Source organism: Micropterus dolomieu, linkage group LG13 (genome assembly GCF_021292245.1).
Source record: "Micropterus dolomieu isolate WLL.071019.BEF.003 ecotype Adirondacks linkage group LG13, ASM2129224v1, whole genome shotgun sequence".
NCBI lineage: Eukaryota > Metazoa > Chordata > Actinopteri > Centrarchiformes > Centrarchidae > Micropterus > Micropterus dolomieu.
The window spans coordinates 27,818,446-27,831,874 of NC_060162.1; the positions used below are offsets into that span (position 1 = coordinate 27,818,446).

The 13,429-nt window shown below is 41.2% G+C and overlaps 1 protein-coding gene across 2 annotated transcripts in view; it reads left to right on the plus strand.

Moving 5' to 3' along the window:
* ptpa (protein phosphatase 2 phosphatase activator) overlaps positions 1–13,429 on the plus strand; it is a 40,904-nt gene that overhangs the window by 15,759 nt on the left and 11,716 nt on the right. Inside the window, exons 7-9 of one of the 2 annotated variants that reach the window (XM_046066300.1) lie at positions 1,942–2,066; positions 4,603–4,703; positions 5,148–5,369. In XM_046066300.1, the coding sequence (XP_045922256.1) occupies positions 1,942–2,066; positions 4,603–4,703; positions 5,148–5,195 (274 nt within the window). In that variant the 3' untranslated portion in view covers positions 5,196–5,369. Of the gene's footprint in view, positions 1–1,941; positions 2,067–4,602; positions 4,704–5,147; positions 5,370–13,429 lie in introns of those variants that run through there. The other variant, XM_046066299.1, reaches the window with a different exon arrangement.

Consider the following 13,429-nt stretch of genomic DNA (forward strand, 5'->3'; position numbering starts at 1 on the left):
GGGGATCAATAAAGTATATCTGTTTCTGATGAATCCTGATGATGTTGGTGACCCTCTGACTTTCTAATGCCATCAGCAGGTCAAATTACCTAAGGTTCTCTTTACAGTGAGTATTACAACCTCCAAAGAGCTGCCAGCCTGGCTGTAGACTCTTTGCCTGTTTCCACAGCCACTCCCTATTCACTATATAGTGCACTTACTTATGTAGGACATGTCCCCTCCACTTTCCTAATGTAAAGTTTTATTTCGCATTGCCTGCCTGCATCCAGTGATTTCGGAGTTGGCTCATAGCCGAGGCGGTTTAGTAGGCTATGAGTGACGAGTCAATCAATCACACACTCCACGTCAGACATAATTAAACGGACAAAAATCATGGATAGAGAACATGCGACACAACGCAAAGTAGAGTATGCAGAGATGCAGGGTGGGTAACTTGTTACACAAATTTGTAAAATAAATAATAACTGTATTTTACTCTTCACTCCAGTGTTTTCTTTGGGCCAGTAATGTACTTTTAATTTCATTCCATGTTCCATTCATACCTTCATAACTTCACCAGTCTGTCATCGGCATTTTGCTTCATTAACCAAAATGATAACATGTGGCTAAACATGTGTAACTGTGCACAGTTATAACATGTGGCTAAACATGTGCGTTTACGTTTGCTGTCAGGGCCCCGAGGCTCTGGAACAGCCTGCCCGAGGAAATCAGGTCGGCTGAGTCAGTGAACTCTTTTAAGTCCCTTCTTAAAACATACTTTTATAGGAGAGCTTTTCCCGATCTTATTTGACTTTATTTTATCCCTTTTATTTTATTGTATTTTACTAATTTTATATTAAATTTTCATGCTCTTATCTTTTTTTTTGTATTATTCTTTACACTTGTTAAAGCACTTTGTAACTTGTTTTTGAAAAGTGCTCTACAAATAAGGATTATTATTATTATTATTATTATTATTATTATGTGTAACTGTGCACAGTTATAACATGTGGCTAAACATGTGTAACTGTGCACAGTTACACAGAAGAGCTTTTATCTCGGGCTCTAGTCACAGATATGAATGAGGTGGACAGATTTATGAAAATCTGGGAAATACCTTCTCAGTTTAAGGCTTTATTGTTCTACTAATACAACTGAAATCCAGGGAATGCACACCATGCCACTGGTGGCCCTGTTGGAAAGCAGCTCTTTCACTCTTTCACAAGCCGGCCACTTAGATGATCACTGGATTGATTCTGATATATTAACAGAATCCTGTTGTTGAGCAGAGCATCACTTTCTTTTGATGGAAATTAGCATGGTTGCTATTTGTTTTATAGCGATTACTGAGTCCATTAAACAGAATGTCGCAGGTGAAACTAATATTGGCTTTCACTCAGCAGCTGCCAGCTGATTTTTGATTTGCACAGAGAGAGAGTGTACAAACCTTCTCTTACTTTGTATAATATCCATACTGTGTTCTTCAGTTGAGACAGTGAGAGAGCGATAAGGTCGGGTAAATCGGTGACGTCATAGCGGAACTTCGGGTGAGAGGACCACAACGTGCTCATTACGTTGTGTGCAAGCTAGTTAGTGGGTCGTGATATTACTACCACAACGTGTTCCCAGGTAGAAGGTGGCGTTCCAGCGACCATGCGTAACGTTCCTTAAAAGTTCTCTAAAGGTCAAACACTTCAAACCTTTACAGAACATGGCTGTTTTATGGCCACATAGCAACGTTACAAAGAGGACATAATCAGAACGTTCTCATATGGGTCTAAGTTGGCCACAGTATGACGTTCCTTATATGACTTCAGGGGGACATTCTATAATGGTTATTTTATGTAAATTCTCTGTATATGTATATTCTAGTCTGTGCAACCACTCAAAGTGCTTTAACCCCCCCCCAACTCTCCTACAACTGTGTGTGTGTGTGTGTGCTCTTGTTATGTGTTTTTCCAGGTATCTGTCAGTGATGCGGAAGCTGCAGAGGACCTATAGAATGGAGCCAGCTGGGAGCCAGGGTGTGTGGGGTCTGGATGACTTCCAGTTTCTGCCCTTCATCTGGGGAAGCTCCCAGTTTCTAGGTAAAAGCCTCACTGCAGCAGTTAAAACTAAAAACTATAGAAAACAAGCATGACAGGAGTGACTCTATCAGAGGAGGACGTTCACCACACCACTACATGTCCTAATTGAGGTTAGGACATGTAGTGATATAATGATGTTACACCGTTCACAGAATGAGGAACGTGTGGTTGTGTGCAATTCATACGATATTTTGGTGGAAACAGCCTGTATTTAGTAATGCCCACTTTATGCTCATATGAAGTTGGAACTTTTATCAAACAGAAGGAAGTTGGACTGAATTTCATTTGTCAGTGTTTTGATATCGATTAATTGTTTTTTTGAGTCACAATTTTAATTAAAACTTACATAATTAACAGTTTAATCTGGAGCGTTCATCTATATTGACAACTGTCACCAGCAAATTTACTCAGCTGTCATTAAATGTTAAATCTGTTAGAGAAACAAGAAAGAAATATTGTGGGCTTTTTTTAATTAAAAGAAAGAAAGCCTTCTGAGTACCTCTGCAGTCAGATTGGCGCACAATCCACATAGAATCTTTTTCATTCCAACTCAAATATTCGGCTGCCATTTTGGTAATTAGAGATTTTTTCCCTTTTATAATCGGTTTTTAAAATCCCATATCGGTTGAGCTGTAACAACCAACATGTAATGTGTTCGAATTAATCTGAACACAACCCATGTAATGTGATGCTACACAGGTTAGGCAGTGTCCTCCATTTTTAATGATAAGCTTAGTTTACTGATAGGTCAGTAGGGCTGCAGTAAGTGGAGCTGATTGTACCACAAGGCAAACTACTTCAAACAGTCTGTTGCGCATGATCAGGTCATTTAGTTCAAATATTTTAATGCTTTCCCATGTTTGAATGAAAGTTTTAATGTCGCATTAAAAGGGACAGTCCTACTCATGTTTGTTTCAGACAGATAGAGTCGCCAGTCCAATCAAACTCTCTCCTCTGTCCGGTAGCTCTGTGTGGCTGCTGTCTTTGTCCCCCTCGCTCAGAGACAGTACAGGTCTGAAGTGGAAACTACGATATCAGCAGAGCAGTAACCTAATGCACTGGAGCGTACAGGGCAGATTTATTATTTTTAAATCGTCTCACTTCATTCTCATCACTTCATTCTCATTCTTGTAATATAATGACTTTGTTCTGGAAATGTCAGAGAACACAGGTATGTACGTTTTGAACATGAGCAGAAAACTGAAACAGAGGAGCTGTTGATGTGAAAAGGTGCCACATGCACATTTAAAGATTACTTCCCCAAACACAGACTCAAAATGCCTACAAAGTGGATCTACAGGAGAAACGCATGTGAAAGCAATATAGACCGGTTGAGAGCCACACGGCAATATATTCTCTTTATTTTTGTGTTTTGAATTGTCCCTTGCCACCTGTTTTTGTTTTGTGTTTCCCTTTACATAAAAAGATTTCAACCATAAATTGATGTAGAAAATGGTACAGAAAAATTTATGCAGGAAATACAGTGTTTAATGCTCCAAATGTTATGGGTGTGGGCTCCCAGAACCCCCTGCTCAATGTGTCTCCTCCAAAACAAAACCCAACCCCCTGACTGATTTATGAGAATTAGTTATCAGATTTTGTACCATAATGATGCAGCGATAGACTTATTCTCACTCACTCACTTCTTATTGGGAAACTGCTAACAGAGACAGAGTAGGACCCAAGCTCATTGCACCTCTGGTTTGACCTGATTGATCAGGCAAAATCACTGCACTCTTGTGGTGACGCACATGTGTTACCATGGTTACCGAATGATCGTGCATTAATATGGGCTGTACATTACTTTCAGCTTGCAGATGTGGAGATTGCCTTCACCATCAGCAGATAGATAGCTTTTGACTTGATGCTAAAATGACGTGTTCTACTCATAAAGCCCTGCAGTTGCTCGGCTTGGATTTAACACCAAAACAAAGAAACGCACCACCAGAGTCTGGTTGAGTGGTCTGCACCAGGGTTTGATTAACAGCTTTCATAACAGCCCGCTCTAAAGTATGGTGTAGGTAGGAATTAGGCCATGAAATGCTTTAAAACAATAATGCTTAACATTAAGATTTAACAGCAAATATAAAAAGGGGCTAATGCGATCTTTACAATTTCAACCAATATGACTTTTTCACAACAGTCATTTTGACTTGTTGTCGAAGGAAAAGTACAGGAGTTACCCAGCCGTTAACATCAGCTCTGTTGTATTCAAGTCTTCCTGTAAGCCATGCCGGTGCTACTTTGAGCCAGCATGAACACCCAGACCCTGAAACTGAAGCACATGTCAGAAGGACAACCAAATTCAAACTAAAAGACAAATCTACTATGCTGAATAAAAGTCATGGCTGTAGTGCTGTTCACCCTGTGCAGTGGTAGAAGGTCAGATTTGGGTCAGAGTCCACATGGTTTTGGTAAATGTACACATCCCTTGATCTCTGCAGTGCTGAGAGGTGAGGTTGATCTCAGTCAGTAGCTAGGTGAATGCTGACACCTGGTGGTGAACATGTGCACTTACAGCTCACTCTCCCATCAGATCACCCGACACTGGAGCCTCGGCACTTTATCGATGAGAGGGTGGTAAACGAGCATCACCAGGACTACATGTTTCTGGACTGCATCAAGTTCATAAATGAGGTGGGAGACTGACGTACGCAATCCTCACGTTTGGCCTCTTTTTTTTAATCTGCTTGAAGTGCTATTTGTACTCTGAATATACTCATAGATTGACACACTGCATATTCACCTTACATAATGATAGTTCCCACAGTATACTAAGTGAAGATACAGGGGTGGTCAAAATAACAACATATACTCCCTTGTTACATTCTGATGTTTTTGAACCGTGTCAAATGGGTTTTAACTCAACTTCATGGTGAAATGAATTCTACTCTATTGCATTAGATAGCAAACACCTTACAATAGAATACTTAAAAGCTGCTCTCTCAATATGTTTGTGTTTACTGTGGGTCAGACCATGTGTAATGTGAAAAGTATCCCCAAACTCTGCAGTTTTTAGCATCTTTCAGTTCATTTTTTTGGCTTTACACCCTACAACTTTACTGTTTTGGCTCTCATCAGCCTCGCTTCCAGCAGCAACAGGCAGTTCTGTTTAGAAGAAAGTCCTGATGAACCGACTGTGCGCGACCTGCCCAGCAGCAAACAGCAGAGAGCCACAGTTAACAACTAGCTGGTGAACGCATTTAGCAGCCAGATCTTTGTCTCAGGAGTTGGTGGAGACCAAAAACGAGGAGAGTGAATATTAGACTTTTCCATTCAATAAATGAAACTATATTCACCTTATTCATCAATGTGTTGAATGGAATTTAGTTTGTGCTGCTCACAGCTGTGGATATATACGTTCAGATACATTCTTTTTCCAGAAACAGTGTCCCTGATACTGCAGAGAATCCATAGAAGACACTCGCACATTTTCTTAGTGGCTGTTCCTTCAGTAGGAATTATTTCCAATGAAAACTGTTGACATTGAGCTCTGAGGATGAGACAGTGTTTTGTTTATATTTTGGGTGAAGCAGTCCTTTCAAACTCACAGCGTCTCAAAATTTCAAGTGAAAATCTTTTTCTTAAAAGTCATACAAAGGTAGTAAAACTGAAATACTTAATTTGCGTCTATTGGATTCCAAGTTCATATCTGTCAATTTTGCTTTACAACATGGGGAGGTATCCAGATATGGAGTTCTGCCCCCTAATGGACATTACCCTCATTGTGTGGTTGAAGGTCTCCAATTTCTTTAAACGCATTTAACATTTCCACTCTGTTCTAGCTGGGTCTACTTTGTACTGGTTGGGTTGTTGGGATTAAATGGGTGGACCAGAGCGGAAGGTGGTTTTGTCCAGGAAAAGGAAGACGGGGGTAAGGCAGATGGATTCTGTTGGTAGCGTGCCAGGGCAGGAACCGTGTGCATTGTTTTGGTTTTAGAGGAAAAGGAGGGGAGGGAAGTAGAGGAGGGCGTTGGTGGAGCCGCTACATCCTTTTCCTCCTTCCCACTCAAATGCACCACCTCCTTCCCTCTTTTCTCCTCCTCCTGCTGCTTGACCTCTCCCTCCTCCTCACGGTCATGAAAGGACGCTGCTGTTGGTGGTTCTCCTCACCCGTTACTCAGTTTGTATTTTTTTTTGTGACTTTGCTCTGTCCTTTTGTCTTTTTCATTTGCAGTTTTTTGATTTGAATTTGGTATTTTTGGTGTGACTGAGTTTTAGAGTTGAAACACGTACGTCGGGTAAACAGTTAGTCAGTCAACAGAAAATTAATTGGCAGCTATTTATGCAAGACTTTTTTTTTTCCAACTACCGGAAATATGTTTTAAGACCTCTTGAAGCCCTCTGGTTGCCTGCTTGAGCTTGTTCTAAGCTGCTTAAATCGCGCATTACAAAAATAACTTTTTGTTGGTAGTATGGACAGATTGTTAGATCAGTTAGATTCTCCACAATTCAGTTGTTCAGTTAGTTTTATGGAAACCATGAGCACAGAAGTAGCCCCAAACCTGAGCTATTAAATGAAGTTTTACGATAAAGACATTAGCTTACATTAAATGTCTCTTAGCATTCTAAGCCAGCTCTAAAAAATGTATTTATTTCTTTGCCATATTTCCACCTGTCATTTTGGCAGTTAGCATCTTCATCTGCTGGACAACTACATGTGATACCAGCAAAAAGGAACGTACTGTAAACCCTGATCTATATAACTAAACATTTATCAAAAAAACTATTGAATAAAAGTGTAGAAATAATAAAGATAATAGTTAGTTGCACCCCTGCTATGTTTTTTGTCTGGCTCCTCTTGTTTTTGCAAACTAGAATAGAAATTTAAGTGAGTATACAAAACATGGCGGGCTTTCAGCCCCGAAGAAGCGCTACCTTTGTCTTTGATAGCAGCAGAACAAACAGGCTGGCCAAAGTCAAGTGACGCCGTGCTAGAGTTCTGTAAGTGTGTAATGCACACAGTCAGTTTATTTATTATTACTTATATTCACAATTTACCTTTGGCTAAAAGGCTTCAGACTAAGAAAAGTAGAGGTTAGAACTCAACCAAAGCTAGCAGTAGTAGAGTTGAAACCATGATCAGCGTTCATTTCATTGGTTGAGCGGGTCGCCCGCTTATCAGAAGGTCGACAGTTCGATCCCCAGCCCCCCCAGTCTGCATGTGTCCTTGGGTAAGATACTGAACCCCAAATTGGTGTGTGTGTGTGTGTGTGTGTGTGTGTGTGTGTTCCATTCTGATGAGCAGTTGGCACCTTGCATGGCAGCCTCTGCCATCAGTGTATTAATGTGCGTGAATGTGACATGTTGTAGAAAGTGCTCTGAATAGTCAGAAGACCAGAAAGGCGCTGTATATGTAAAGTTTTTATAACTACTGTTACTGTCTTCTAAATTGTCCACATCATTCCTGGCTATTGGTGACTTTTAAGTCCTCAGGAAGTGACTCTTAAAATAAATGAAATGGCCATTACAAAATGCTATTATTATACACTGAGGTCTTCTTTATAATATCAACACCAAATATTTCATGTAAAAACATATATTTTAATTTTAATAACCTTTTTGAGGGAACATACACTCCTTTTTAAAATGTCCCCAGAGCAAATTTTCAGTTTCAATGAGACACATTTGCAAAGAAATTCTAAATAAATAGAAATATAACTTTATTATTCTATAGATTAAAATAAAATCTATTAAATGTATATCAATGAAAAACACATTATTTTTTATTTTTTTCTAATTTACTGTGTCCCCGAAATTGCCTTCTGAACAAAACTTCAATTCCCATAAATCCACATTCAGGAAGTACATCACCCTATTAGGGGGAATTCAAAGGAGAAAATTGAGTTGGACTCCAACTTTTTGTCTGCTTTTTTTGCAAGTTTTATGACAGGGTGAAAGTCTAGAGTAGGACATCCAAGTTAAGGATGTCCTACTCTTGACTTCCACCCTGTTAGGCTAAATTATGAAGAAAGTAAACCACATTTTTCAAAAATTACAACGATGCTTGATATCTACACTAAAGTACTATGTATTTGTTGAGAGCTAAGACAGAGCAATGGCTTATTTGGTTTTAAAATGTCCACCCTGTTAGGTATGTAAACCTAACAGGGTGGACATTTTAAAAAGATTCCTTAGAAAATGTCTGGAAATGCATATAAATGCTAATAATCAAATTGTCATTTGAAGTGTTCATTTAATTTATCAATATATAAAAAGTTAACACTTTTGATATAGATAGATATAGATGGATGGATGGATGGATGGATATATATGGAGATATAAAATCTCCATTTAGTTGGCTTTAATTCTGTCCTGCAGCATCACAGTCATCAAGTATCAACTGATCACACCCTCTTGTGTATATAGATAGCAGTCACTTATATTTTTTTATGTGTTTAATGGTTAATTTGTATAATTTGTTTAATGTATTTTCTGTTAATTTAAAATGTTGCGTGAGTTAATGACAACTGTTAAAACTAACTCAGAAATTGTTAGTCATTCCACCCTGTTAGAAAGTCTTGTTTTATTAATATTCAAAGAAATGGGACATATGTGATGGAATAAGGGACACATAAGGACACATAATGCTAAGTATTGTTGAATATTTACATTATTAACACTTACATACCTCACATATCTATGTATATGTCCCTAACAGGGTAGAACTCTCTCACAGTCCAAATCTGAACAATCCAGCTGTAATTATTATAATTTAAGTGCTTGAGCTCTACCAAGACACATTCATATCTGTGCGTCGCGGACACGTCCATGCAGCAGTAAATTAAGACCTTTTTTAGACTGTGAGTTGCAGGAGCATTTGGTAAGTTGAGGTTAGTAGTCTGTGTTAAAATGACAAATTTTCTGGTTCCACTGGTCACGGGCTTGCATATCATTTTGTTTAAGTATATTTATTTAGTATATTCAACTATTTATCGTGAAAATGACATATTTTGATACTAAACCAACAGGTTGAAATTATTGCTCAGTAACCTAAATAATGTAAAAATAAATATATAAATAAGAAGAAAAACATTTTCATCTAAGGAAAGGAGAACTGGAAAAGTTGTGTCAGATCATGAAAGAATCAAATCAAGCTAATCCTTGTTCAAAGAATAGAGCCCAGGTGGAAACACTGTTGACCAATAAAAGGGCATGGTGTATTGCTGTGTGAAACTTTTGTTCATTTCAAAAACACACATCTAGTGCCTGTTCACGTACACTGGGCATGTGCGTGCCGGTGTAAGCATGAAGCACATGGTGTATTCTGTAGTTACAGAAGATTTGGTGAAAGAATAACATAATGCAGACGAAGAACCACACCAGAATTTATTTTGAATGGACCAATAACGAGCTGGGACTGTTACTGAATGTAACACGGGAGTTAAAAGCAGCTGTGGCAGCGGAAAACAGACTGGAAGTCGTTGCAAAGTAAACGGCGACATGCACAGTACAAGGGTAGGCTAAAAGTGCACAGTACAAAGTATTTTAATAAAATAGAAAGTCAAAAACTCTGCCAGCAGCAGCATCATCTTTCTACTTTGCATGACTTATAAGACCCAATCAGAGAACCGAGCGTGAGCGGCTGCATCATCATTTTTAAAGTCCTCCGTTTTTGCCCGTTATATCTATGAAAATTTATTCCTAATTATGGAAGTGCTATTGACTATTTTTAACTGTTATGGATGTTTTTTAACCAAAAGTCAAATATATTACTAAATGGCAAAGATTTCACCAAAATGCTCACAGTACACATGGTCTGTTGGAGTGAATGTGGAGCCTGGACTGATGTTAGATTTCCGTCATGAATTATTTTTCCAGTCCGCCCCTGGTCACCTCGTATGCTTTGGTCACCACAGCCAAATGGCTCATTTAGTTATATAGAGAAGAGTTGAGGCCTGGTCACACCAGAAAGTTGTGAAACTTATGTGTACTTCTTTGCGAAATTTCTAGTTCTGGAAGCTTAGTGATGCAGTGAATATAGCTGGCTCGCTAGTGCCAGTGGTGAAATAGTGATGAAAGCAAAGACACATTAAACGAGGTTCCATTCTAAGTCAAAGTGCAAAGTTTATGTAACCAAAGCAACAGTATTTCACCAGTTAACTCTCACTGGTGAAATGGTGACGATTACAGAAACATGGTAACTATATTTTTCTTTGGTAAGTGCTACAAATTAAACGCACTCTTTCCTTTTTGGCTCTATGACCCGCCTCATTCAGTCTTGACTGCAGTATTGTTGTTCCTCTTTTGTTTACTGCTGCTCAGACAGGCCTGTATGCATGCAACACTCCATATGTACACCCAAGTAGTTTCCTCCTATTCACACATGTGGATTCTTCAAACTTGTTCTTTTTTTAAATTCACACACCAGGCTTGTGTGTGTGCGTGTGTCGTCCTAAACATGAGTCACTTCCTTCCCCACATACTGCTGTGAATCACTCCTTCCTCCAGGGAATACGGGCTGTCTCCACCCCCCTTTCCTCCCTCTACCATGCCCTTCCCCCATGTGTTCTCATGCGAGGCCCTGGAAAGTGTCTAGAGCAGTGTGAGAGGGGGTCGATGGAGGGATGGAAAAAGGAGGGGGTTAGATTGATGCCCCAGGGTCTGGGTTTGGGTTCCTCTGCCTCTTGGGACAAAATGGTGGGAAAACGGTCTATAGTCCTCACTTCATTCATAGATTTATGAATTAATTTGTTTTTTACCAGTCTTACTTGTGACCATGACCGTCTACCTTGCCTTTTTACTACATTGGTTATATTGCTGAAAGCAGAGGAATCAGTGTAATAAGAGAGCAGTATAATCACTAGCTTTTTTTGTTTGTGTTTTAATTTTAAGGGTGATTGAGTCACACTCAGTCTTCTTGCTCTGTATTTTCAGCTTCATTTTCAGGAGAGGAAACTGAAAATCGATAAAGAACCCAAGAAAAATTGAACAATCAGAAACAACCATATCATCACAGCATTAGAGACTACATAACCAGGTCCAGAATGCTTATGAGATCATTTTCATAGTTTATTTCCACTATTTGGTGCTGATGGGTGCAGCTTTAAGTTTCAGCATGTCCACTGCACTTTTTAAGAAGGCAGTTTTGGACCCCGCCGGACATTATGTTAAAAAAGACAGGACAAAACTGTATGCATTAGGACCACACGGAAACGGTGCCCGCTCAAGCTCCCAGTCCCCCTTCCATCTCTGCCTCTCCTCCCGCTCTCATTCAAACAGATTCAAACAGATTCAAACCCCGGTGACGTCCAAACCCAAACACACAGCATGACTTTTCAGACTCTTGTTGACTTTATTTCAAAAAAACTAATCAACTAGCAACAAATCTAAAGAGTTATTCAGACCATCGGGGGAAAGTGAGCTATATTGGTTGATATAGACAGAAAACACAAGAGGAGGAGGACGGGGAGGCAGGCGACACAGGAGGAGGAGAAGGACGGGGAGACAAGGGAGACGGGCGACGGAGGAGGACGGGGAGACAAGGGAGACGGGCGACACAGGAGGAGGACGGGGGGACAAGGGAGACGGGCGACACAGGAGGAGGACGGGGAGACAAGGGAGACGGGCGACACAGGAGGAGGACGGGGAGACAGGCGACACAGGAGGAGGAGGAGGACGGGGAGACAAGGGAGACAGGCGACACAGGAGGAGGAGGAAGACGGGAGACAAGGGAGACAGGCGACACAGGAGGAGGAGGAGGACGGGGAGACAAGGGAGACTGGCGACACAGGAGGAGGACGGGGAGACGGGCGACACAGGAGGAGTACGGGGAGACGGGCGACACAGGAGGAGTACGGGGAGACGGGCGACACAGGAGGAGTACGGGGAGACAGGCGACACAGGAGGAGTACGGGGAGACAGGCGACACAGGAGGAGGAGGAGTACGGGGAGACAGGCGACACAGGAGGAGGAGGAAGACGGGGAGACAAGGGAGACAGGCGACACAGGAGGAGGAGGAGGACGGGGAGACAAGGGAGACAGGAGGAGGAGGAGGAGGACGGGGAGACAGGGGAGACAGGAGGAGGAGGAGGACGGGGAGACAGGCGACACAGGAGGAGGAGGAGGACGGGGAGACAGGCGACACAGGAGGAGGAGGAGGACGGGGAGACAAGGGAGACGGGCGACACAGGAGGAGGAGGAAGACGGGGAGACAAGGGAGACAGGCGACACAGGAGGAGGAGGAAGACGGGAGACAAGGGAGACAGGCGACACAGGAGGAGGAGGAGGACGGGGAGACAAGGGAGACAGGAGGAGGAGGAGGAGGACGGGGAGACAGGGGAGACAGGAGGAGGAGGAGGACGGGGAGACAGGCGACACAGGAGGAGGAGGAGGACGGGGAGACAAGGGAGACGGGCGACACAGGAGGAGAAGGACGGGGAGGCAGGGGAGACAGGGGAGACAGGAGGACAGGGAGGCAGGGGAGACTGGAGGAGGAGGAGGACAGGGAGACAGACGACACACAATACTACCCGTGAAGATGACCTCATTGGCATGAGGTGCGATCTGATACAATTTCCCAATATTTTATTTATTAAAAATAGATCACCTTGTTTGTATGTAACAACAATAAAAAATAATAAAACCAATCAACTACTATGGCTTCAGCAGGTGGCATTTTACGTAAGGTATCGAATGAACAACTCTATTGGTATCAGTTTAAGGGTACTGGTTTTGGTACTGGTATCGTAAAATTTTAAAGGATACCCAACTCTGTTATATCTAGACATCCAGCAGACACAGAGCAACATTAGCAGTTATTTGGAAGCATTTTCTCTCCTCAAACAAACTGAATTATCTAAGTTTCTGGATTGCGGTGCTACTAAAATATATCACCACGATCAAAACAATAAACTCATGCTATAAATGGAAGACAGATAGGGTACAAAATGAGAAGTCCATACGTTAAGTGGCACGGGACATGAAGATCAACAGGATGACTTTAAAGCGATACATTGATATGAAACAACTAGAAGACATTTGCAATGTATTCATTATCTAAGTGCAATTAAATGTTGGGACCTGGCTAGAGACCACAGAAGAAAATTTAATTCTAAAAATCTGTATGCATCTACTACATTAAAGCAGATGTGTATTTCAGTAAATGGAGAGAATCGTTGGAATTTTCTGACTGACTCAAAGGGGCTATATGTAGTTTTTCAATTAAATTACTTATTAATAAATCACTTTTTTTTGTCAATGGGCTGTAGCCTTACTTAGAAATGAACCATAAGCCTGTTTTCTCTGTTGCTTGGAACAGCCACTATTCTGCTATTAATGTGAAGGCACCGGGTCAGGGTGTTGCCTTGTGCGCACTCCTGAGCCTCTCTCTGACTACAGCAACTACATCGCAGCTAAAGTAA